General features: G+C 41.0%; 1 protein-coding gene across 1 annotated transcript in view; it reads right to left on the bottom strand.

Moving 5' to 3' along the window:
• RPS6KA2 (ribosomal protein S6 kinase A2) overlaps nt 1-27,973 on the bottom strand; it is a 170,299-nt gene that overhangs the window by 68,181 nt on the left and 74,145 nt on the right. The window contains exons 4-5 of the mRNA XM_058167946.1: nt 14,633-14,713; nt 13,377-13,456 (exon numbers count right to left, since the gene is read on the bottom strand). Of these exons, the coding sequence (XP_058023929.1) occupies nt 13,377-13,456; nt 14,633-14,713 (161 nt within the window). The remainder of the gene's footprint in view (nt 1-13,376; nt 13,457-14,632; nt 14,714-27,973) is intronic.

Below are 27,973 nucleotides of genomic sequence, written 5' to 3'. Positions count from 1 at the left end.
GGCTGATTTTCCCTTCTCTCAAAGAACAATTCCTAGATATAGAGTATATATAGCCGTGATGACGAACCTATGGCAAGTGTGCCACAGGTGGCACGTGTAGCCATATCAGAAGGCATGCACGCTCAGCTGCAGCGCATATGTGCACACTGGCCAGCTGATTTTCAGGCCTTCTGGGCCCATCAGAAGTAGGGAAACAGGCTGGGTGGTGGCCCATTTCTCTCTCTCACCTGGATCCAGAGCCTCTCTAGGAGTCTCTGGAGGTTGGGGACAGCAAAAAACCTCACTTCTGGTCTAACCGGAAGTTGGCAAACAGGCTGTTTCTGGCCTCCAGAGGACCTGAAGGCTTTCACTCACCCCAGACTCATATAGAGGCTCTGGAGCCAGGTGAGAGAGAAAAACGGGTCTACTGGGCCATCATGTGCCAGGAGCAGGGGAGTGGTGATGGTAATGCATGCATGTGTGGAGGCAGAGTGCATAGAATTATAGGTGTGGGCACACGAATGCATGACACCCCCCGTCCTCCCCTCCTGGCACGTGATGGCAAAAAGGTTAGCCATCACTGATATATAAGAAGCAGCCAACAAGGACCAAGTAAAAAGAATATTCTGTTTAGGTTTCATCATGCATTTTATGAACTTGGTACACTTTGCTTTTTATAGAAAATAAATATATATATATATATATATATATATATATATACACACACACAGAGTAATAGCTTTAAAGTTTGAGAAAACAAAAGCCAAATAGATTTGATTCTGTTTTCTCCAAGCCAGCAGAAATCAGTTTTTCATAACATGATCAACAAAATGTCCTATAAAATAAATAAATGTGGTTAACCGTTCATAAGATTGCATTTGCTATCGTTCCAGTTTTTGAAAAATATTACAGGGAAATTGTTTAAATATGGATAAAAAGCAGGAAAAAGTATCAAGGCACCATGACGAAGACATCATCATTTCCTTTCAAAATAAACATGCAGTTTACTCTCTCCAATCCTGTTCTCTTCATAAAACCATTATTCTGACCTTAAGACTTTGATAGTATTTTAGTATTTTCCAGTATTTCAATTATCTGTGATTAATCCTCATGTTAAAACAAAAAGGATCTCGGCTGATTTTCCCTTCTCTCAAAGAACAATTCCTAGATATAGAGTATATATAGCCGTGATGACGAATCTATGGCAAGTGTGCCACAGGTGGCACGTGTAGCCATATCAGTAGGCATGCACGCTCAGCTGCAGCGCATATGTGCACACTGGCCAGCTGATTTTCAGGCCTTCTGGGCCCATCAGAAATAGGGAAACAGGCTGGGTGGTGGTGGGGAAGGCCCATTTTTCTCTCTCACCTGGCTCCAGAGCCTCTCTAGGAGTCTCTGGAGGTTGGGGACAGCAAAAAACCTCACTTCTGGTCTAACCGGAAGTTGGCAAACAGGCTGTTTCTGGCCTCGGGGTGGGGAAGGCGTTTTCACTCACCCCAGACTCATATAGAGGCTCTGGAGCCAGGTGAGCAGTCTACTGGGCCATCATGTGCCAGGAGCGGGGGTGGTGATGGTAATGCATGCATGTGTGGAGGCAGAGTGCATAGAATTATAGGTGTGGGCACACGAATGCATGACACCCCCCGCCCTCCCCTCCTGGCACGTGATGGCAAAAAGGTTAGCCATCACTGATATATAAGAAGCAGCCAACAAGGACCAAGTAAAAAGAATATTCTGTTTAGGTTTCATCATGCATTTTATGAACTTGGTACACTTTGCTTTTTTATAGAAAAATAAAGTTGATAGGGTGCGTTTAAGGAATAACTACAGGATGACTGTGTCTTATTCTTTGATGATCTCAGTTGCTGAAGAGATTGAAAGCCACAGGAAGAAAAATAGCTGGCAGTTCTACTGTGGTTAAAGAAAAGGCGCCCGGGAAGAGACTTTTAAAGTCCATCTGCTCAAAGGTAATGACAACATCCATTTGGTATTGGCACAGCTGCTTAGAAAGTAATAAGAGCTGAGTAATCACTGTGGTTTACCCAGACTGAAAACTCTGAAGACCAACATAGGTGAGAAAAAGGTGACTATATAATAATAATAATAATAATAATCATCATCATCATCATTAAACATGAAATTCAGTCAACTGAACATTTAAAAATGTATCACAAATATTATTGACTGGCACTGATGGTTGATACAGATTGCTGCTATCATCCTAGGTCAGTGATGGCTAACGTTTTTGCCATCGCGTGCTGGGGGGGGGTTGCGTATGTGTGTGCCCACACCCATAATTCTATGTGTCCCACCCCCACGCTACCCCCCTACTTCCCCCGCTCCTGGCACGCGATGTCAAAGTAAGCCCATTGTTTGTTCTCCCCAGCCTCCAGAGTGTTTCTAGGAATCTGGGGAGGGCAAAACGGCCTTCCCCACCCCCTGGAGGCCCTCCAGAGGCAGAAAATGGCCTGTTGGATGCAAGAAGCACTGGCACCGGCAGGCAATGGGGTGCAGAGCTGGCATGAAGAACAGGATGGGACTTCCAGCAGCCATGCATCCCATTGCCTGCTGGTGCCATCAGAGGCTGTGAACCAGGCCAGGAGGATGGCCTGCTGATGAGCTTCAGGCTGGTGCTGCCCTGGCGTATCCCCCCGTTCCCCTGGCCCGCCACTGCCATCACGGCCCTGTTCTTTGGGCCGGCCGAAGCCACTCGGAAGGCAGCTGCCACAGCCTGTCCCTGCTACTTAAAGGCAGCTTCCAAGGCAGGAAAAGTTAGGGAAAGTCATCTCCTTCTCAGCCTGAAGCACACAGAGAGCATGCACATATCTCACAGTGCCAGGACCTTCTGTGAGGAGACGGTGTTACGTGGGAGCTACGGTAGCTCCCTCTATCACCAGCGCAGCTGCATTCTGGACTAACTGAAGCCTCGAATGCACCTCAAGGGAGCCCCATGTGAGAGCATTACAATAATCCAGCGAGAGGTAGCGGCGTGAGTGACTGTGCACAAGGCATCCCGATCAAGGAAGGCGCAACTGCGAACCAAGCGAACCTGGTGGAAGGCCCTCCTGGAGGCGGCCGTCAAATGATCTTCAAGCGACAGCCGTTCATCCAGGAGGACACCTAAGTTGCGCACCCTATCCTTTGGGGCCAATAACTCGCCTCCAACAGTCAGCTGCAGCGCATATGTGCACACTGGCCAGCTGATTTTCAGGCCTTCTGGGCCCATCAGAAGTAGGGAAACAGGCTGGGTGGTGGCCCATTTCTCTCACCTGGATCCAGAGCCTCTCTAGGAGTCTCTGGAGGTTGGGGACAGCAAAAAACCTCACTTCTGGTCTAACCGGAAGTTGGCAAACAGGCTGTTTCTGGCCTCCAGAGGACCTGCGGTGGGGTGGGGAAGGCCGTTTTCACTCACCCCAGACTCATATAGAGGCTCTGGAGCCAGGTGAGAGAGAAAAACGGGTCTACTGGGCCATCATGTGCCAGGAGCAGGGGGAGCGGGGGTGGTGATGGTAATGCATGCATGTGTAGAGGCAGAGTGCATAGAATTATAGGTGTGGGCACACGAATGCATGACACCCCCCGTCCTCCCCTCCTGGCACGTGATGGCAAAAAGGTTAGCCATCACTGATATATAAGAAGCAGCCAACAAGGACCAAGTAAAAAGAATATTCTGTTTAGGTTTCATCATGCATTTTATGAACTTGGTACACTTTGCTTTTTTATAGAAAAATAAAGTTGATAGGGTGCGTTTAAGGAATAACTACAGGATGACTGTGTCTTATTCTTTGATGATCTCAGTTGCTGAAGAGATTGAAAGCCACAGGAAGAAAAATAGCTGGCAGTTCTACTGTGGTTAAAGAAAAGGCGCCCGGGAAGAGACTTTTAAAGTCCATCTGCTCAAAGGTAATGACAACATCCATTTGGTATTGGCACAGCTGCTTAGAAAGTAATAAGAGCTGAGTAATCACTGTGGTTTACCCAGACTGAAAACTCTGAAGACCAACATAGGTGAGAAAAAGGTGACTATATAATAATAATAATAATAATAATAATCATCATCATTAAACATGAAATTCAGTCAACTGAACATTTAAAAATGTATCACAAATATTATTGACTGGCACTGATGGTTGATACAGATTGCTGCTATCATCCTAGGTCAGTGATGGCTAATGTTTTTGCCATCGCGTGCTGGGGGGGTTGCGCGTGTGTGTGCCCACACCCATAATTCTATGTGTCCCACCCCCACGCATACGCATGCTACCCCCCTACTTCCCCCGCTCCTGGCACGCGATGTCACAGTAAGCCCATTTTTTGTTCTCCCCAGCCTCCAGAGTGTTTCTAGGAATCTGGGGAGGGCAAAACGGCCTTCCCCACCCCCTGGAGGCCCTCCAGAGGCAGAAAATGGCCTGTTGGATGCAAGAAGCACTGGCACCGGCAGGCAATGGGGTGCACAGCTGGCACGAAGAACAGGACGGGACTTCTGGCGGCCATGCACCCCATTGCCTGCTGGTGCCGGTGCTGCTCGTGGCCAGACCAGGCCAGGAGGATGGCCTGCTGATGAGCTTCAGGCTGGTGCTGTCCTGACGTATTCCGCCGTTCTCCTGGCCCGTCACTGCCATCACGGCCCTGTTCTTTGGGCCGGCCGAAGCCACTCGGAAGGCAGCTGCCACAGCCTGATCTTGCTACTTAAAGGCAGCTTCCAAGGCAGGAAAAGTTCGGGCAAGTCATCTCCTTCTCAGCCTGAAACACACAGAGAGCATGCACACATCTCACAGTGCCGGGACCTTCTGCAAGGAGACGGTGTGTGGGCACGCACCATCTCCTCACAGAAGATCCTGATGCCATGAGGTAAGTGTGCCTGTTTGCTTAAGGCCAAGGAGGAGACTTGGCTGAATTTTTCTGCCTCCTTCTCTTTTGACACTGGCCAGGCAGGTGAGCAGCCTCCTGACCCATGGGGCAAGTAGAACCACATGGCCCTGTGGTTCCTGGCCAGGGGGGAGAGAGTGTTCTCCCAGCTAGCATGGCCATGCGGCTTCTCAGCCGGCATTCAGAGGCAAGCAGGAAGCTCCAGGAAGCACGGCAATGGAACCGCAGCACTGGCAATGGAGCACGTGCAATGGAGATATGGTGGCAGCAGAGCTAGCCAGGCAAGGCCGGGGACAGAAGGGGGGACAGTGAAGCGGCCGCAACCTAGGCTGGTCCATGGGTCAGCACTCAACTGTGGCTTTCTGCGGCAGCAGGTAGGCTGGGTGGGCCGGGCCAGGAATCGACTTGACCGGGGCTTGCGGCCGGAGTGGTATTGACGTAGCTTATCTACCAGTTCACAAATGTGAGCAACCACCTCCATTTGCACCACCTTTGCGCATGTGCAGAACCTTCTGCACATGCGCAGAGCATAAACAAAGGACGTGATGATGTTTGGGTGGGTGGGCGGAGCCTCCAGCAGCCACAGCTACCGGTTCACCTGAACCGGGTAGAACCAGCAGAATCCCACCACTGGTTATGTTCCAAGTGATGATCCGTCTATATTCGAAAGTCCCACAAGATCTTCACTGTCTCATTTTTGATAACTTTTTCCACTTTGTGCTCCCATGACTTTTCGGATACAGGTATGTCATATTTACATAATGACCAGTGGTTTAATTTAGCAACTGGTTGTTGTTGTTATTATTATTATTTGTGGTAATACAGTGATAAGTGAATAGCAACAGCCTTGACATATACTGGTGGATTTACATCTCCCCCGCCCCGGATAACGAAAAGTCACTAGAAGCAGTTCGAGTAGCTACTAACCACCGGTGGCTAAAAGCTCAAGTGGAGAAATACTTCTTCTAGAGTGCTATAATAGCCTAGCACATGGCATACAGCACAAGGCAAAACATCACATCCCAGTACTTGGGAAAACTGAAACTCTTTCCCATGAAATATTCTCACAAGTCAGCATTTAGAAGGCATGGAAAGAATGCCATGAAATCAGTAGAAAAAGGAAGGTTGGACAGAAAGGAAGGTCAGATACGACTTATTTGTGTATACTAAATTACAGGTATGATTTACGAACATTCATTTAGAGACGGTTTCAATTTACAATGCTGCTGAAAAAAGGAACTTATGATCAGTCCTCCCATTTACAAAGCCCTGTAGAGTCCCCAGGGTCATGTGATCAACATTCAGATGCTTGGCAACCGGCATGTATTTATGACAGTTGCAGTGTCCCGGGGTCATGCGATCACCATTTGTGACCCTCCCAGCTGGTATTCAACAAGCAAAGTCAATGGGAGAAGCCAGTATCACTTAATGACAGCAGATTCACCTAATGATCACGGTAATTCACTTAACAACCACAATAAAAGAGGTTGTAAAATTGACTGCCACTCACTTAACCACCACTTCACTTAATGATGGGAGTTCTGGCCCTAACTGTAGTTGTAACTTGAGGACTACCGGTAGAAATTAAGATACAAAAATAGCCATCAAATAGCTAAAACAAAGTAAACAGACAGAAAGGGAAGAAGCAGGAGTTAGAATGAATACCAAATTAAGCTCAACTGAATTATATGGGATTTATTTATGACCAGACATATATAGAATTGCATTCTGAATATTATGTTTCAAAAAGAATGATTTCTCTATTTTGCCCGGTGCAACAAATAATATTTTTCTAACACAAGCCAGAACTAAATCTAAAATATTAGACTGATACCATTGTCAGTAAATTGTTGGTGTTCAATTATTTATATTCCTTTGTACATTGCATTCAAAAGCTGCTTTGCAATGTGGGAATATGTAAAGTATTAGTATTTAGTATTTATTAAATTTCTATACCGCCCTTCTCCCGAAGGACTCAGGGCGGTTTACAGCCAACATAAAAAACAATATTTATAAACAGAATTAAAAGACAATATAAAAATCTAATTCAATTTGGCTAGTACCTATTAAAAATTATTCAAAGAACAATGATAAAACCCCACTTAAAACAATAGTATCTTAGGCCAACCCTGCTCGGTGGAATAAAAAAAACTTGAGCTTGCGTTGGAACGTCCGGAGGTCGGGGACTAATCGTAACCCCAGAGGAAGCTCATTCCAGAGGGTGGGTGCCCCCACAGAGAAGGCTCTCCCCCTGAGGGTCGCCAGCCGGCATTGTTTGGCTGACGGCACCCTGAGGAGACCCTCTCTGTGGGAGCGCACAGGTCGATGGGAGGCTATCGGTGGCAGCAGGTGGTCCCGTAAATAGCCCGGTCCTGTGCCATGGAGCACTTTAAAGGTGGTTACCAACACCTTGAATTGCACCCAGAAGACCACTGGCAACCAGTGCAGCCTGTGCAGGAGGGGTGTTATATGGGAACCACGAGTAGCTCCCTCTGTTGTGTCTTGCCCGCCCTCAGAGCAGCCGGGGCCTTCTTATCTGCTCCCGAACACGGAGGAATGTATGCCTCCCGGCCCCAGTCCTGGCTCCATGCCCAGACAAACTGCAGAAGAAGGAGCACCTCCCGGCCCCAGTCCTGGCTCCATGCCCAGACAAACTGCAGAAGAAGGAGCACCTCCCGGCCCCAGCCCTGACTCCATGCCCAGGCAAACGGAGCAGCTAGACCCCTCCCCCTCCTCCACAGCATGTGAGCCTGAGGAGGGTTTATTACCAACAGCTGATTGGAGTGACCCTCACATCAGAAGATTGGATAGGCGGGGGCAACAGAAGGAAGGAGGGCAGGCCTTAATGAGTGCTGAGTCATGGAGCCACACCCCATGGCCTATATAAAGGATCTGCTTTCTGGCAGTCTCTGAGTCAGGCAAAAGTCGAACTTATCTTGCTGAAGTCACTTACTGGTCTCCTGCCTGCTCTGAGGACTTTGCTAGGACTTTGGGCAGAGCTGCAGAGGCAAGCCTGATTCGGATTTCCCTGACCCGGCCGTCAGCGGAGGAGTGGGACACGACACCCTCTATCACCCGCGCAGCCGCATTCTGGACCAGTTGGAGCTTCCAGGTGCCCTTCAAGGGGAGCCCCATGTAGAGAGCGTTACAGTAGTCCAGGCTGGAAGTGACGAGGGCATGAGTGACCGTGCACAAGGCATCCCGGTCTATGAAGGGGCGCAACTGGTGTATCAGGCGCACCTGATAAAAAGCTCCCCTGGCGACGGCTGTCATATGTTCTTCTAACGTCAGCCGAGCATCCAGGAGAATGCCCAAGTTGTGGACCCTCTCCATAGGGGCCAATGATGGGCTGGACTCTGATGGGGTAACCCCCGAACCCATAACCTCCGTACCGTGAGCTCTCGCAGGGCCCAGCCGTATCCCTGATGGATTTCCCCCACAACTCATCTCAACCCTCCCTCCCCTTAAAAACCCCTTAAAATCAGATATTAAAAAATTCCTACGTCTCTTTTTCGCCGCATGCCACCTCTCGGGATTCACTAATTTTTGAACTGTTAAAAAGACATACATTGTTTTCAAGGTTCACTCAGCCATCCAGAAACTGCTGTAGTCTGTTCCATGCATGTGCGTGTAAGAATACTACTTTGCATGCACACTGGAAGAGAGAGAGAGAGAGAGAGAGAGAGAGAATTGGACACAGCTTCTACAGCAGCCTTATCACCTTTGCAAATGGCATGGATGCTTGAACAAGGCAAAAAGAGGTGCTTCTGCATGTTGAAAGGTGTCTCTTTTTACTTCTTTGCAAAGTCCTATGGCTTCTGACATAAAAAGGAGCAAGAGGAGAAAAGGGAGAAGAGAAGCATGGACAATTTTGTCTGTGGCACATGGCAAGGTATATTTCAAGAGAAAACGTGTTTGGATGCTAGAAGAAATACATGGTTATGACTGATGGCTGGCCAGTTCCAAGAAATCAAGTGAATGCCATCTCTGTTGCCAGGAAATAGTTAGCAGAAGGCTTTCCTCCTCCTCTTCCCAGCTGTTCTATTATTCTTCAGATGGTGCTTTAATCACTATTCGCATTCTGGGATGGCTGGCCAAGTTTTTCTGAGTCTTTATAGTGTGTCGCCCCCAGGGCTGATAGAAGCAAGAAGAGTAGGGAATGTATTCTGGATGGCAGTCATTTCCTTATAATCTTAGCCTGCTCTGGTATTTACTAGCTACTTTTAGAACTTTTTGATGGTCCTCATCTCCTGGGAACCTCTGCTTTTAGAATGATCAAGAAGATGACTTGTCGCTTATTGTTTAAAGCAACTGGGCAGGAACAAATGAATATGAATAATGAATATTTTAATTTGTATACTGCCCTTCTCCCGAAGGACTCAGGGCGGTGAACAGGCAGATAAAATACAGATACACACAATAGTTAAAAACATCCCTTAAAAAACTAATTTAAATTTGCCCAAATGTTAAAATAACACACTCCCCCATAAAATTACAAAACTTTAAAAACCCATCAAATTCACTGTCTCATTTTTGATAACTTTTTCCACTTTGTGCTCCCATGATTTTTCGGATACAGGTATGTCATATTTACATAATGACCAGTGGTTTAATTTAGCAACTGGTTGTTGTTGTTATTATTATTATTTGTGGTAATACAGTGATAAGTGAATAGCGACAGCCTTGACATATACTGGTGGATTTACATCTCCCCCGCCCCCGGATAACGAAAAGTCACTAGAAGCAGTTCGAGTAGCTACTAACCACCTGTGGCTAAAAGCTCAAGTGGAGAACTACTTCTTCTAGAGTGCTATAATAGCCTAGCACATGGCATACAGCACGAGGCAAAACATCACATCCCAGTACTTGGGAAAACTGAAACTCTTTCCCATGAAATATTCTCACAAGTCAGCATTTAGAAGGCATGGAAAGAATGCCATGAAATCAGTAGAAAAAAGAAGGTTGGACAGAAAGAAAGGTCAGATACGACTTATTTGTGTATACTAAATTACAGGTATGATTTACGAACATTCATTTAGAGACTGTTTCAATTTACAATGCTGCTGAAAAAAGGAACTTATGATCAGTCCTCAAATTTACAAAGCCCTGTAGAGTCCCCAGGGTCATGTGATCAACATTCAGATGCTTGGCAACCGGCATGTATTTATGACAGTTGCAGTGTCCCGGGGTCATGCGATCACCATTTGTGACCCTCCCAGCTGGTATTCAACAAGCAAAGTCAATGGGAGAAGCCAGTATCACTTAATGACAGCAGATTCACCTAATGATCACGGTAATTCACTTAACAACCACAATAAAAGAGGTTGTAAAATTGACTGCCACTCACTTAACCACCACTTCACTTAATGATGGGAGTTCTGGCCCTAACTGTAGTTGTAACTTGAGGACTACCGGTAGAAATTAAGATACAAAAATAGCCATCAAATAGCTAAAACAAAATAAACAGACAGAAAGGGAAGAAGCAGGAGGTAGAATGAATACCAAATTAAGCTCAACTGAATTATATGGGATTTATTTATGACCAGACATATATAGAATTGCATTCTGAATATTATGTTTCAAAAAGAATGATTTCTCTATTTTGCCCGGTGCAACAAATAATATTTTTCTAACACAAGCCAGAACTAAATCTAAAATATTAGACTGATACCATTGTCAGTAAATTGTTGGTGTTCAATTATTTATATTCCTTTGTACATTGCATTCAAAAGCTGCTTTGCAATGTGGGAATATGTAAAGTATTAGTATTTAGTATTTATTAAATTTCTATACCGCCCTTCTCCCGAAGGACTCAGGGCAGTTTACAGCCAACATAAAAAACAATATTTATAAACAGAATTAAAAGACAATATAAAAATCTAATTCAATTTGGCTAGTACCTATTAAAAATTATTCAAAGAACAATGATAAAACCCCACTTAAAACAATAGTATCTTAGGTCAACCCTGCTCGGTGGAATAAAAAAGACTTGAGGTTGCGTCGGAACGTCCGGAGGTCGGGGAGTAATCGTAACCCCAGAGGAAGCTCATTCCAGAGGGTGGGTGCCCCCACAGAGAAGGCTCTCCCCCTGAGGGTCGCTAGCCGGCATTGTTTGGCTGACGGTACCCTGAGGAGACCCTCTCTGTGGGAGCGCACAGGTCGATGGGAGGCTATCGGTGGCAGCAGGTGGTCCCGTAAATAGTCCGGTCCTGTGCCATGGAGCACTTTAAAGGTGGTTACCAACACCTTGAATTGCACCTGGAAGACCACCGGCAACCAGTGCAGCCTGCGCAGGAGGGGTGTTATATGGGAACCACAAGTAGCTCCCTCTATCACCCGCGCAGCTGCATTCTGGACCAGTTGGAGCCTCCGGGTGCCCTTCAAGGGGAGCCCCATGTAGAGAGCGTTACAGTAGTCCAGGCTGGAAGTGACGAGGGCATGAGTGACCGTGCACAAGGCATCCCGGTCTATGAAGGGGCGCAACTGGTGTATCAGGCACACCTGATAAAAAGCTCCCCTGGCGACGGCTGTCATATGTTCTTCTAACGTCAGCCGAGCATCCAGGAGAATGCCCAAGTTGTGGACCCTCTCCATAGGGGCCAATGATGGGCTGGACTCTGATGGGGTAACCCCCGAACCTATAACCTCCGTACTGTGAGCTCTCGCAGGGCCCAGCCGTATCCCCGATGGATTTCCCCCACAACTCATCTCAACCCCCCCTCCCCTTAAAAACCCCTTAAAAGCAGATATTAAAAAATTCCGAAGCCTCTTTTTCACCGCATGCCACTTCTCGGGATTCACTAATTTTTGAACTGTTAAAGACATACATTGTTTTCAAGGTTCACTCAGCCATCCAGAAACTGCTGTAGTCTGTTCCATGCATGTGCGTGTAAGAATACTACTTTGCATGCACATTGGAAGAGAGAGAGAGAGAGAGAATTGGACACAGCTTCTACAGCAGCCTTATCACCTTTGCAAATGGCATGGATGCTTGAACAAGGCAAAAAGAGGTGCTTCTGCATGTTGAAAGGTGTCTCTTTTTACTTCTTTGCAAAGTCCTATGGCTTCTGACATAAAAAGGAGCAAGAGGAGAAAAGGGAGAAGAGAAGCATGGACAATTTTGTCTGTGGCACATGGCAAGGTATATTTCAAGAGAAAACGTGTTTGGATGCTAGAAGAAATACATGGTTATGACTGATGGCTGGCCAGTTCCAAGAAATCAAGTGAATGCCATCTCTGTTGCCAGGAAATAGTTAGCAGAAGGTTTTCCTCCTCCTCTTCCCAGCTGTTCTATTATTCTTCAGATGGTGCTTTAATCACTATTCACATTCTGGGATGGCTGGCCAAGTTTTTCTGAGTCTTTATAGTGTGTCGCCCCCAGGGCTGATAGAAGCAAGAAGAGTAGGGAATGTATTCTGGATGGCAGTCATTTCCTTATAATCTTAGCCTGCTATGGTATTTACTAGCTACTTTTAGAACTTTTTGATGGTCCTCATCTCCTGGGAACCTCTGCTTTTAGAATGATCAAGAAGATGACTTGTCGCTTATTGTTTAAAGCAACTGGGCAGGAAGAAAGGAAAGCAGAGTTCAAGGAGCTCACTCCATCTTGCATAAATTATTCCAAAATCCATAATTAGATAATAGCTTTAATAGCATTGATCAAAATGCTAGAAATCCTGTATTTTTTTTTAATTGCATCAGATTATAATAAGAATTGCCAAATTTTGGTTGTGGGGCGGATATGTGTGGATGGGACCAACAATGCAAAATGGGAAGATATGAATGTGTCACCTATGTTAGCAGGGCTGGGATCTTTCAGGAATTTTCCTGATTCTGAGGAATGGGTGGGCTTTTGTTTTTGTTTTTATAATTATGTTAAATCGATTTCAAAGCTTCCATTTGAATCTCTTCATTTCCTGCTCAAAATGCTAGAAACAATTTTCAGCAGTACTATTATTGCTGCTAAAATTTGGCAATGGAAATCAAAGGGAATTCTGGCAAGTACAAAAAAGGAGTTCAGAGGATATCGGCAGCTGTCTGGCTGCAGGTTGCTGAGCCCAGGATTAGGTGATACTGAAAATAGGAAATGGGAAAGAAAGAAGTCCCAAATTAGATCAGGTTCACAGCCGTGACTTTTAAATCCAGTCTCAAAATAGATATTGTAGACAAATTAGCTTCTGCAAATGGTTGCTAGTAATATCAGTTGATAACTTGGTCAAAGAAACACTGGTCCTATTTCTGAAAGATAACATTTGACTTTATCCCAGTTTATAAAATGCAGTTGGCAGAAAAATAGACTTGGTTCACTTATAAAGAGTTGATTAAACCAGTTTTCTTTACCTTGGTATTTTTCTAAATAGGGTGCACTCAACTAATGAACTGCACTAAAAAAGGCTTGCATGAAAATGAAGCCCCAAATCTGCAGATCATATACAAAGCAGAAACTCTAAAGATGGATTCTGCTATGAAGGAACATAAAAGCAGCAATTTATTATTTTGCTTTGTTTTTAAAAATTTGTTGGGCTTACCTCTTTAGAAAGTCTGGTAAAAAGGTCCCCTCCTCGCAGGAAATCTAGTATGAGATACAGTTTTCCTTCTGTCTGAAATGCTGCAGTGAAGAAAAAGTTTTTAATAATAATATTCCACACAGATTGTAATTGAATGTGCTTAGGTGCGGCTAATGAGTTCATCATTATTATGCATAATTCTAAGAAGATGGGATCAGACATTACACCTATCAATTTTTTTCTTCTTCCGTTCAATGGTGATTTTCAGTGACTGCCTGGACAGGTTTTCTTGACAAGGTTTTGCAGAAATGGTTTGCCATTGCCACCTTCTTAGGCAAAGAGAACATGATACAGGTAATCCTCAACATACAACCAAACAAAATCTATCCACTGTTGACCTCACCCCATTCCTAAGAAAACTCTAAGGGGCGTGCATAAGAGCACAAACGTGCCTACCGTTCCTGTCCTTTTGTTTCTTTCCCTATATATATATATATATGCTTATACTTCCTTGTTTCCCCTCATATATTTGTTTATACATTATATAATCTTTTAGTGTTATGCTTGTATATATTGTTTTGACAAAATTAAATAAATAAATAAAATAAATAAATAAATAAATACAACCATTTGTTTAGTGATGTTTGAAGTTACAACAGCTCTGAAAAAAGTGACCTTTAACTGGTTTTCACATTCACAACCACTGCAGCATCTCCATGGCCACATGATCAAAATTCACTTGGCAACCGGCATGTATTAATGACAGTTGCAGTATCCTGGGTAATCACCATTCGTAAACTTCCCATCTGGTTTCTGACAAGCAAAGTCAATGAGGGATCCCAGATTCGCTTAACAACTGCAGTCATTCACTTAACAAGTGTGGCAAAAAAGGTTGTAAAATGGGGCACAACTTAGCAGTGGAAATTTTGGACTTGGTTGTGGTTGTAAATCAAGGACTACCTGTCAAAGACACCTGACTTTGTGCGTAAGGCAGAACTAAAACTCACGATCTGCCAGTTTCTATTCTGATACCATTACAAATTAGCTCTGGCTCTTTATTTTAACTATGAATATTTTAACAAAACATAATAGGAAGCTTTACTTATAAAATTAAGCTGTTCATCATAGATGACAAAACATAATGCCCGGTTGAATGGTTAATGGATTTTGATTTTGAACAGTACAGGATGATATATCCAGCTGAAAATGCCCATAGAGCCATACGAATTCTAGATTAGAGAAATTATATTAGTGAAACTATATTAGAGAAATCTTACCGTAATGAAGTTTTACAATGAAAGGATGATTCACTTCAGCCAAAATGTCTCTTTCCATTTTTGATCGTACACGATCTCGGACTACAGGAAAAATAATAATAAAAAGAGTATCTTCAGATTTAAGAGCCTTGTATTGTGAATTTTGTGGGCTGTATGGCTTGCTATCATGAGCAAAAGAAGATATATATATATGTGTGTGTTTGCATATAGTCAGAATTTTTGCAAGATTAATATTATCTCCTATTGCTGGACTGACTGATGCTCTAGTCAGAAGGACAAAATCCCTATTTGAACAATTTCCTCCTAAAATCATTCTTTCCTGCTTTTTGTAAATATGTGCAATACATACATACAGAACATTATTTGTTGCTAGAAATGCCCCTTACAGCAATGATACTCTTAGAACAGTAATCTGACTGAATGAGCTAAGAACAGCTTTTAAAACGAGATATCTACTCAGCTAAAGATAAATGGCAACGAAATATCTAAATATCTAATCTAATCTAATACTAAAATATCACTTCAAATTTTAAATACAGATGGAAAAAAAGAGTGATGAAACTTTTGAGCTAACCACTCTCTGGAGATCTAAGGACTTTCAGCATGTCTACTCAGGAATAAGTCTTACAAAGACAAAGATTTCATGTGTTTCAATTTAATTGAAGTAAACCATTTGATACGGTTATGTCTTTCTTTATAATAATAAATAAAATAAGTATTAACTCTCCCATTCTCCTTCATCTGAAAGAAATAATGAACATATGGTTTCTGGAATTCTCATTGCCTGGGGAAACAGGGATACATAACAACATTAAATCATATCAAAAGGTACCAGCTGGAGGTCACTTCTAAATACATTTGAGTATGCTTTCTGATCTAATGTTATTGGACAGGATGACTCATGGAACATCATTTCCTGGATACAGCCTTGATAAAAACATTCCATGTTCCAAACAATTAGTAGAAAAGAAAAGTCAAAAACTCATGTAGAGGAGATGAATTTTATTTTCTTGCAAAGAGGGACAGAAATATAATTAGGGAGCATCTTCTGGATTCATACTAATTTTACAAAATGACAAGAAGATGCATCACAACAGTGACTAACTGTATTTCATCATAGTTTGCCATGCTGTAGTTATTAGATTATGTCACATGATCCCAGATAATTTATTAGTACCTTGATCCAAATCTGAATGGGGTTGCATATGCAGTATTTATCTTATTAAGTACCCTTCTTTAACTCTTATTTAACTATTTGCTAGACCAATTCTAGAATACTGTTCGCCTGTCTGGAACCCTCACCACATTTCTGACATCAATACAATTGAACGTGTCCAGAAATATTTTACAAGAAGAATTCTTCACTCCTCTGAAAACAACAAAAAACCTTATCCCACCAGACTTGAAATCCTAGGCTTAGAAAACTTAGAACTCCTTTGCCTTCGACAAGACCTAAGTTTAACTCATAGAATCATCTATTGTAATGTCCTTCCTATTAAAGACTACTTCAGCTTTAATTGCAATAATACAAGAGCAACCAATAGATTTAAACTTAATGTTAACTGCTTTAATCTAGATTGCAGAAAATATGACTTCTGTCACAGAATCATCAGTGCTTGGAACACTTTATCTGACTCTGTGGTCTCTTCCCATAATCCCAAAAGCTTTAACCAAACACTTTCTACTATTGACCTCACCCCATTCCTAAGAGGACCATAAGGGGCGTGCATAAGAGCACAAACGTGCCTACCGTTCCTGTCCTATTGTTTTTCTTTTCTTCTTCCTATATATATATATATATATGCTTATATCTCCTTATATTTCCTCATATATATGTTTATATACTATATAATCTTTTTGTGTGATGCTTATATATATGGTTGTGACAAAATAAATAAATAAATAAATAAATAAAATATTGTCTCAACATACTATAAAAGAATAATATTTAACTCAGCAAATGGTGGTGCACGTGTCTATGAATTTGAATATGGGTTTGGGAAATCCTGCAGCCAGCTTATCCTTTTCATGCTTAAGAATGAAAGCATGAGATTCCATAGGCTGGAGTCTCTTCAAGAATTGCTACATAACCATAAAGGAACCTCTTCAGAAACTGCTAGAGACTGAAGCATATTAGTTGGAGACCTGAAAACGGAGCACATAAACGTATTCCTGCATTAGTCATAATATAGTGCTATCATAAGCACTGTAAACCACTCCAAAATTGATTGCAGAAAATATGACTTCAGTAACAGAGTGGTCAATGCATGGAATGCACTATCTGACTCTGTAGCTTCTTCCCCAAACCCCCAAAATTTTAAGCTCAAACTGTCTACTGTTGACCTCACCCCATTCCTAAGAGGCGTGCATAAAGGGTGTGCATAAGTGCACCCCGCGTGCCTACTGTCCCTGTCCTAATATTTCTTTTTTACTTACTATTTATTATTTATTTATTTATTAATTAATTTCTAGACCGCCCTTCTCCCGAAGGACTCAGGGCGGTGTACAGCCTTATTAAAACACATAGGTACACAATAAATTTAAAATACATTTAAAATGAAATATTTAACTGGCCAATTTAAAACTAAAAACGGTCAAACGACCGATATAAAACCCTAAACTATAAAATCATAAATAGATTAATACAATTTAAAATCAATTAAAACTAAGTTAAACTAAAATATCAAAATTAAAATAATATTTAGGCTAGTCCCGCCCGATTGAATAGCAGAGTCTTCAGTTCCTGCTTGAAGATACGGAGGTCAGGAAGTTGGCGTAACCCAGGAGGTAACTCATTCCATAGGGTCGGTGCTGCCAGAGAGAAGGCTCTCCCCCTGGGGGTCACCAGCCGGCACTGTTTGGCTGATGGCACCCGGAGCAAGCCCGCTCTGTGGGAGCGCACAGGTCGTTGGGAGGCTATCGGTGGCAGAAGGCGGTCTCGTAAATAGCCCGGTCCTATTTCCTACTATTTTCATGTATCCAAATTATGTTTATACTTTTACCTGTTATCTTATATATGATTTGACAAAATAAATAAATAAATAAAAATAAAATAATAAGCACCTAACAGCATGTATCCAAGTCTGTCCTTTCTTCAACAGAAATAAGAAACGATTGAAAAGCTTTTTGCTGCCTGTTATTTCAAAGATAATTATAAATGATTGGAAGGAAGATGTGGCTTCTTTTTTGAGAGCCGTATTTATTTATTTATTTTATTTATTTATTTATTTGATTTTTATACCGCCCTTCTCCCGAAGGACTCAGGGCGGTGTACAGGCAGAATAAAAACAAACAAGACAATATACAGTATAAAATACAAAATTAAAAAACTTATTATAATTAGCCTAAAAATTTAAAATGTATAGAAAAACTAAAACCCCATTTAAAATTCATAATAGAAAATTATAAAATCCATAAAATTTTAAGCCAGCCCCGCGCGAATGAAAAGATGTGTCTTCAGTTCGCGGCGAAAGGTCCGAAGGTCAGGTATTTGGCATAAACCCGGGGGAAGTTGACTGCTAGAAATGTAACCTGAATCTAGATCATGTAAATCGCTCTGGAATAATTCATGTTCTGGTTATTGGTTGTTTAAAGATCCTTTTTCATTAGACTCCAGATCTGGTTTTGTCATTTCAGAGAAAAGAACGGGTTGGATGTGACTATGTTAATTCTCCTCTACCCCTCAGCCCTCGCAATACCATCGACCAGAATTAGAGGCATCATGAGGGTAAAGGTGGGCAGTGACAATTTTTTTTTTCGTTTACATTTATATCCCGCCCTTCTCCGAAGACTCAGGGCGGCTTACAGTGTGTAAGGCAATAGTCTCATTCTATTTGTATATTTACAAAGTCAACTTATTGCCCCCCCAACAATCTGGGTCCTCATTTTACCTACCTTATAAAGGATGGAAGGCTGAGTCAACCTTGGGCCTGGTGGGACTTGAACCTGCAGTAATTGCAGGCAGCTGTGTTTTAATAACAGGCTTCTTACAGCCTGAGCCACCACGGCCCTTACTCTGTTTTAACACTGTTTTGTCACCTTCACTCCTGTTGTAGTTTTTTTGAGACATCTCACTCAACTACAAAAGGGCAAAACTCTCAGTGAGATGTTGTTTTCATAATTTTGATGAAATCCTGCAGATGCTTATGATAACAATTTCTTCCTGGATAGGCTGTCTCAACCAAGCATTAAATATACTGTATATATTCTGATTATATATCTATATAATAGTGTCATTCTTACATGGGGACAATAACAACAACTGCTTTATTGGGGAAATGGGAGGCATATAAATTTAATAAATAAATAATAAGATCAGTGATAACATATAAGGGTTCTTTGGTAAACTTGCCATGTAACATGATCAGCCAGCTAAGGAAGGCGATGGATATGTGACACTGAATTACAGTGGTAATTGTTATGAGTTTTCTACTTCCATAAACACTTTAGACCAAGTTGTATAATTGTTTACTGAAAGTGCAGATGTTAGGAACTTACTCAAAAGCCTGTTTAGTAGCAGGAATGTAGTGGTTTTTATTCAACTATTTTACAGAATAACGCAAAACATTTAGCAGGCTTCTCTTTCTAGCCCATGATTTCCTATGGATCAGAGTATTAATTTTGAAAATCAAGTCATAGGTGCTTCTACATTGTAAGGGTTAATTGCTTGTGAGATGTAGTCTGAGGCGAACTGTATTTTAACTAACATCACTATGTTCGTTAGTGCAAGGCAAACCATTCATGTTCCAAGGAAGATTAGCACATTTTTCTCCTGAGAGAGATTCTGTGGGTTTAATGGCTATATGATATGCTTTAGTTAAATAGGTATGATTTGCCTCAGTGGGAAAATAAGATGTTAAATTAGTAGACTTAAATGTGCCTGTGGAGTAGCTGTCAGGTGGGTAAGCTGCATTTAGACAGAAGGTTTTTTCAAAGCAAAATCAATTTTGGCGTACTTTAAAGAGACAATAATTCTGGATTCCAAAGACTTCTTTTTCCTCAGGGAGCGCCACTGAAGAAAATCCTATTAAAGCTCTAACAGTACATGGTGCAAAAACAGAATATGTAAGGGAGCAGGTTTGTAATTGCCTACTTGAAGCCCCTCCCTACTATCTGAACGCAGCCTTGAAACAAGAGAAAAGGAAGCCTTTTGGTAAATCTAAGGTGATTTTCTTCTGCTGAAACCAATGAGAGAGGGAAAAATCAGTGCAGAGGAAAGTGGGGGTGGGGATAGTGGAAAAAAAGTTAACTTTACAGGGTTAGTATTATAATCAAGGAATGCATGGCGTTTCTTTTCCTCAAAAAATAGTCCCATGGCATTTTAAGAAACATTTTGAGCCATAAGACGTTTGCAAATTACAATCAATTTGACATGCCATAAACATTTTTGTAGAATCCCTCAAATCTGACAAATTAGTTAAATGTTAAATCATTAATGATTTAGCTTGGGTACGTTTTCAAATTAAATCTACAAGGCTTTGGACCAAGTATATACATAACAGTGCATCTATTTTGTAAATAAAGCAGGGGTGAAATCCAGAAGGTTCTAATAGGTTTTGGAGAATCGGTAGCGGAAATTTTGAGCAGTTCGGAGAACTGGAAAATACCACCTCTGGCTGGACCCAGAGTAGGGAGGGAATGGAGATTTTGCAGTATCCTTCTCCTGCCACGCCTACCAAGCGACACCCACAGAACTGGTAGTAAAAAAAATTGAAATAAAGCTGCTTGGAAATGGGTCCTGTTGATTTCCATCATGCCTAGTTCTGAGGAAACCTGGAGAACTGCAGCCAGAAGCATGCATTCAAATGTGATACCTTGTAGAATAAATCGTAATATTGCATTGAAGTCTGCCTTGTTTCTCTTAAAAAAAAAATCCTTGTGAGAACATTTCTTTTTATTTTCTATTTTATTTTCATTTTGCTGATGCTTTTCAACTTATTTTTCCTCCTCCTCCTCCTCCTCCTCTTTTGTATTATGCATCCCTCTAAGAACAGCAAGGCTTTGTGTAAGTCCACATTTCAGGAGCTGAAAAAAGCCCACTGGGAGGGTTTTCCTCAGGATGCCTTTGCTTCTCTTAGAGTTTTCTTGAAAGATGGGAAACTGAAAGGGTCTGTAGGTTACTATAATACTTATATTATTATATACTTTATTCATTAAACATGAAACTCACTTAACGGAACATTTAAAAATGTTCACAAATATGATTGACTGGTACTAATGGTTGATACGGCCAGCGTCCTAGGTATCAATCAAGTATCTTCTTAAGATGTACGATGTTCCAAGAAACACAGTTTTTTGCAGTTCCGCTGGTGTTATTGCAGGAAGCTGCAATTTCTTGATATGTTTTGTAAAATTCTTGGACAAGGTACCAAGTGCCCTGATGACAATGGGTATCACTGTTACATGTTTCATCCATAACTGCATACTTTTGATGGCCAGGTCGCAATATTTCGTGATTTTTTCTAGTTCGTTTTCTTCGAATCTGGCATCTCCTGGTACCGCGATGTCAATAATAATAATTATTATTATTATTATATTTCTGTTCTGTTTACACTCCTTTCATTTTCTTTCTTTTTATTATTGTAAGCCCTCTAGAGTAGCTCCACATCAAAATAGGCAGAAAATAAATTTAACAAACAGATAAATATACTTTGTATTTTTGCATTTGTTTACTGAATAGGTGGCTAAGTGCCCATTATTTTGTCCTGGTTGATTTGAGAATTGTACAACTACAATTTACAATTATAAATACAACCAATTTCATCCAATGTACAATGACAATAAAGGCTATACTATACTAACTACCATACCACTTCTACCAAATCAAGTGTGCCTTTACATGTTCTGTAACTTTTTAAAGTTGTGCTACTTGATGTTGAATAACAAAAAATGGTTCCCTTGGAAATGCTGTATGGGTTTTGTATGTGGTATTTTTTGTTTTGAAAAACAAATTCAGAAATTGCATTATTAAATGTTTTGCAAAGCAACTGTATTACTATGCAGACCACTCTGAAATTAGAGAATATTGTATGTCTATAGATAGAAGAGGAATACAACTTATTCTCAAATACATGGCAAATGCATTCTAGGAAATCATTATCTAGTCAATGCTGCCTTGTTAGCAAGCACAGAAAAATAAAAAATGATACAAAGAAATACGTTATTTAGCAGTTATGGTTCACATAAAGGTTGCTAGTTTTTAAAATTTAATAGCTTATGAAGTGACATCCTTACATAATCGCATCACATTTTCACAGAAAAAGTTCAGGAGTGGCATTTCAATAAAGTTATTTTGTTCTTTTCATACTGATGCTCTTTTTATATAAGAACACCACACTGACTTTCTTTCATTCTTTTTAGTAATGAAATAAAAACAAAATAAGAGGGAACAAAAGGTGAAATACAACCCACGAAACCCAAGGAGAGGCAGTGGCTTAGTGGCAGCACATATACTTGATTTCACACGGCTCTTTTTCTAATCCCTGTCACTTCCATTAAAAGATCAATGGTCTAATGATGGGAAAATCTTCTGCTCACAAATCCTGAGGATCAGGGAATTATTAGGTTAGATTACTAGCATTAAAAAATTGGTTCTTTCTGCTGCGCATATTTCCTCTCAAAGCCCACCCTAAAGCTCTTCTTCTCAACAGGCTCAAACCCTGAATTGTATCATGCTACATCTGTCAGGGTTCCAACTAACACCTCTAACCCAGGGTGAAATCCAGCAGGTTCTGACAGGTTCTGGAGAACCAATAGCGGATATTTTGAGTAGTTTGGAGAACCGACAAATACCACCTCTGGCTGGCCCCAGAGTGGAGTGGGAATGGGGATTTTGCAGTATTCTTCCCCCAGGAGTGGGGAAGGAATGGGGATTTTGCAGTATCCTTCTCCTGGAATGGGGTGGGAATGGAATTTTTGTGATATCCTTCCCCTGTCATGCCCACCAAACCACGCCCACCAAACCACACCACGCTCACCAAGCCACGCCCACAGAACCGGTAGTAAAAAAAATTTGGATTTCCCCGCTGCCCTAACCATGGAAGATTCCGAGGCCAGTATTTCAAAGTTCTATTTTATTAGATATGTCATATTGGCACATTTAGGAAAACCCGCACCTGAAAGCCCACAGGTTTTCCCCACCCAAAAGACCCTTTCCCTGCACCCACATGTCCATTGCATGGTCCAATCAGTCCACCATCCCAACTGGAGATGTTCCCCAGCCATGCCTCTCCTCTCTTTGGATCTTCAGGGCTGATAACATCGATGCACCTTTCTTTCTCCAAGAGATTTTTAAGTAATGCTTTCTAACACTCAAGTTTTTTCTCCGAACAGATCGAATATTTCATCTGACTTTGATAAGACTATATTGAAGGCCAAAGACGATTGACAGATAGCCCTCAAATTTCAACCATTTGTTTAATGACAATTCAAAATTATAACAGCACTGGGGGAAAAAAGTGACTTTACGGCTGATCCTTGCACTCATGACAATCGTAATATCCCCATGGTCATGTGATCAAAATTTGGGTGCTTGGCAACTGGCATATATCTACGACTGTTGTGGCATCCAGATCATGTAATCTCCATTTGCAACCTCCAGCCAGCTTGTGATAAGCAAAGTAAATGGGAGAAGTCAGAATCACTTAATGACCAAATGAGTCACTTAACGATTGCAGTGTTTTGCTTAACAATCATAGCAAAAAAAAAAGGTAATAAAAACAGGCCCGACTCACTGAATAATCACCTTGCTTAGCAGCAGAAATTCTGGTCACAATTGTGATAGTAATTGAGAATTAGCCTTGCCTATACGGTATACATGTACTATTAAATAAAGTAAATACATTCTCCATCTTGTTTATACTTCTCTACCATATTAAAGGCAAAGACTTTTTCAAGCCACAGTTAGATCCAGTCTGGTAATTACGTGGTCACAATTGTGCAGTTTTTCTTAAAACAATGCAGCAAGAGTTTGTCACTGCATTCTTCAGGGGTGTTCTGTCATTTCCCAGTTCTGGAATTTCCTGCTGATCTAAGTAATAATCTGGGCCAACCCTGTTTAGCTTTTGAGCCCAGATATGGTTGGCCAGATGCTGCCTTTTGCTAAGACTTTTTCCATTATGTTACGTAGTTAATGTTTTTCCCAATTAACAATGCTGCTGTTGGTAATATCTGATTTATTTTGAAATGATTAAACATCGTTTACAGGACTGGGAACATGATTCCCTTTGGAGTTCTACTGATGGAGTAATTTATGGTCTTCAAGCTGCCTGATATTCTCATGTTTCCATTTTAAAATTTTTACACTTTTCATAGAAGATTTTAGGCAATTGTTTTACTGTATCATACGCCAATTTATTTTATTTATTTATTTATTAAATTTTTATACCGCCCTTCTCCCGAAGGACTCAGGGCGGTGTACAGCCAAAGATAAAAAGTTGATATACATACAATTTAAAACCAAGATTTAAAACTAAGCAAATTACAAAAGGCCAATATTAAAATTTAAAAATTTAAAAAACCCTAAGACAATAAAAACCCAATTTAAAATTAATAACACTATTATGCCAGTCCTGCTTGAATAAATAGATGTGTTTTCAGCTCACGGCGAAAGGTCCGAAGATCAGGTATTTGGCGTAAGCCAGGGGGAAGTTCATTCCAGAGCGTCGGGGCTCCAATTTAAAAACAATAAGAAATAAAAGTCTGTTTTATTTGTTTATTCAGCAACTTTACTTAAATAATAATCAAAATCCAGCAAAGCAAAATCTACAAACAATTGGAATAAAGTGACTGAACTTTGTACGTGATAACTGCAGCAATATTGTTGCATGCACAAAAATGGGAAAATTCAGCATTATCCACAACAGAGGAATAGTTGGTAAAAATGATGGAATATACTGAGATGGCTATATTTTCTATTTTTTTCTTTATTTTCCCCCTTTTTTGCACCTACATTTCTCTTTCTGTTCTTTTTCGTACTTCATACTAGTTCATGTAACTTTCTATATTATTTTTAAAAACCTTTAATAAAATTGTGTATGTATATAAAAACAGCAAAGTCACTCTATATCATGGGTGTTGAACTCACCATGTCATGTTGCCATCACGGGATGTTTCATGATGTTTTCCCCATTTGCGAAGCTGGGTGGGCATGGCCTGTGCATGACGCATTTTGACACCCCTACTCTATATCCTAAGAATATTATAAATCATGCTGATCTAGACTTACCAAATTCCAGCTGCTAGCAACCATGTAACTAAGGCAGATGTTAACGGGCTGTTCTTGAAAAAGCTAAGTGGGATAACACACTAGAACTTCAAGGGCTATGGGCAAAACTATTAAGTCAATAGTTTTCTATTGCTCCTTATTGCTGCCAAGAAACCTAGGCAGACACATTCATGAAGTTATCAGGACTCTAGTTCAATTCAAATGAAGATTTACCTCTAGCACTATATAAGAGGCAGACAAGGACAGTTGCAAAAGAATGCCCCTTCAAATGATTAAAATTGTTAAATACTATGGAAATCTAAAAGTTGTACCATTCTGTATTGTTTTGTTTGGAAGATGGGTTCATAATTTTAATCACAGAAGGGCCAGTGCATAGCCCAATCTGAAATAAAAGTAGAACCTGGTTAATACTTAAAGAGAAATAGAAAGTCCTAAGAATTTAGGTTGAAGCAGAAAGTTAGAAAAGATGTCTCTGTAGTCTCCAAGAATTGAGCTTACTCCTGGGAATATTTTCAATTGAGGTTGCAAATAGAGATTTTGAGAGAATAGCAATAGATGCAGGGCCCATGATAACAGCATCACAATAATTCCAAGATTGAAGCTGAAAACTTGGGACAATCAGCTGTTGCAGAGAGTTATTCCTGGTTATGGAGCATGCAGTTTGCAGTAACTAAGAATATCCTGCAAATGAATGGGTAGCTATGCTAGTTGAGAGTGAAAAAGAGATGGAACTCTTCATCAGCAGAGATACAGGATGCTCTGCCCCAGTAAGAACCTGGCAGGAAAAAAAAGTCTATGAAGCTTGCAGAAGTGCAGCTCGAGATGGAGTAAGTGAGTGAATGGTGTGGAAGAAAATAATAATAAACATGAAGGTTGGGAACCTGTCAGGGGAAAGAAAAAACACTACAGGGCACATCATACCTATTTCCTTAGTTTCTTATGACTATAACTTTGTCGTTTGTATCTCATGATTTATGCTGATCGATTATTTAGTATCCTATGATTATCACTGAATGTTGTATCTTATGATTTACAATGATGATTGTATTTTATTATGATGATTATGATTTATCACGTGTTATTTGTATGTACACTGAGAGCTTATGCACCAGAGACAAATTCCTTGTGTGTCCAGTCATACTTGGCTAATAAAGAATTCTATCATGTTCTAACTGTGAAATAAGGAGGAGGAGGTTGACAAAAGGCAAATTGATTACCATTAGTATAATCAAGGAAGCAAAAATCCTTGAAACTTGACATAGTCTCCAAATCTGAACTTTTGCATTTTATTTACCATCTATATTCTAACAAAGGCATAATGCAATCATTATCTCTATCATCTTCATCTTCATAAAAAGAAGATCTTGAGGGATCTCCTCTATGAGTTGTTTATAATAGGAATTCTTTCTGGCTTTCATCAATTACAACTTCCCTTCACACTGATTTACATTACTGTATAATGTTTTTTTATTGCCTTATGAATATCAATAACCAGAACATTTCACTGGGAATGGAAGAAAAACAGATGACAACATTAACAGACAAACTCATGCCACTATTAAGATATTTTTGTAACCAAAGCATTTATCCTACTGTTTGCATTTTAATTCATTTAATGAATGATGCTGGTCAGGACAAGTCTGGAAATACAAATAAATCCGTGCAAGCAAAGTAGATGTAGAAACATCCTCTGTAGATTTGTATGACAGTGAAATAGTGCAATACGTGAAAATGTTTTTTGGTATGGCATGAATCAGTAGCACTGAATGGAATCCATATTTTTTTTTTGTATAAGTAAAGTAAGGGGACAGGATTCTAAACATATATTTTGCACAAAAGTTCATTTTAATATTTTTTGCATGGGTGCTCGGGCAAGATAGTGCCCAAACCAAATATACTGTATGTGAAACTGTGGAAACATTGATAGCAAGGGTCATCTTTACTTGCTGCGTTGATAGTAAATTACACGATTTAATTCTGACTTATTTATTTAATTCTGATTTATTTACACAATTTGTAATCCAATCAATTCTACACACTCTGGGAGGCTAGATGGAAAGAATCCAAATGTCACTTTTGCCTTCTATCATTGTATTCAGGAAAATATTCCCAGAAATGGAAAATTACATCTTTCCAATATAGTGGAGGAAGTGGAAGAAAAGCAAAAGTGATTCAATTCTGCTACAAGATCCCTTCTCAGGGCTTTTATGAATTTTATACTAAGAAAAATTCAGCCACTGCAACTCAGCTTGTAACATCAATAAAAGCTCAACCAGGACAGATTTACTGATCTGTTTACTGCTAGTAGAGGAGATAATTCAGAGCACTTACTTAAACCTTTAATTTAGCTGTTGTAATAACTGCCCTTTAAGTCCAAAAATGACATGGTAGTGCATGTTGGGAATTGTGATTGATTTTAATTTAAAAACCCTGCTTCTGGTTAAAGAATCCCAGTGCCAGTAATAGGAATGTTCTGCAGCAATCAGAACAATGCAGCAATAATTGATGCTATGTTTACATTACTGCATTTCCATTCTTCAGTGAGAAAATAATATTTCTTACCATTTAAAAAATTAGCAGTACGTTATATATACTATATAAGAGTTAAGAACAGAAGCATTGTAATGCAGTGTTGCTACTCCCTAGACCAGGGGTCTGCAACCTTAAACACTCAAAGAACCATTTGGACCCGTTTCCCACTGGGAAACACTGGGAGCCGCAAAACCTGGGTGGGCGTGGCCAACTCCATGTCACTCACTTCCATCACTCACATGACACCCACCCAGCCACGCCTACCCAACAGTCATTAGGGCAGAGAACCAGTTGTTAAAAAACACCAGGAACCACAAAACCCTTTTGACATCTCTCTCTCTCTCTCTCCCCCTCCCTCCCTCCCTCCCCCCCACTCTGTATCTATCAGTCTCTGCCCTGGCTGCTTCTCCATCCACCGCCGTTGCTCTTACCTTCTCAGGCCAGGCAAGGAGTGACTGGGAGGGGAGGACAAGGGGCAGGGCCAGCCAGTGGTGAGATCACCTGACAAGGAGCCACAGCAGAGGGCCCAAAGAGTGGCTCCAGAGCCGTAGGTTGCTGACACCCTCCCTAGACCTCCCAGGTGA

This window comes from Ahaetulla prasina, chromosome 1 (genome assembly GCF_028640845.1).
Source record: "Ahaetulla prasina isolate Xishuangbanna chromosome 1, ASM2864084v1, whole genome shotgun sequence".
Classification (NCBI taxonomy): Eukaryota; Metazoa; Chordata; class Lepidosauria; order Squamata; family Colubridae; genus Ahaetulla; species Ahaetulla prasina.
The sequence above is the reverse complement of the archived record's forward strand: the minus strand, read 5'-3'. Positions and strand labels throughout refer to the sequence as shown.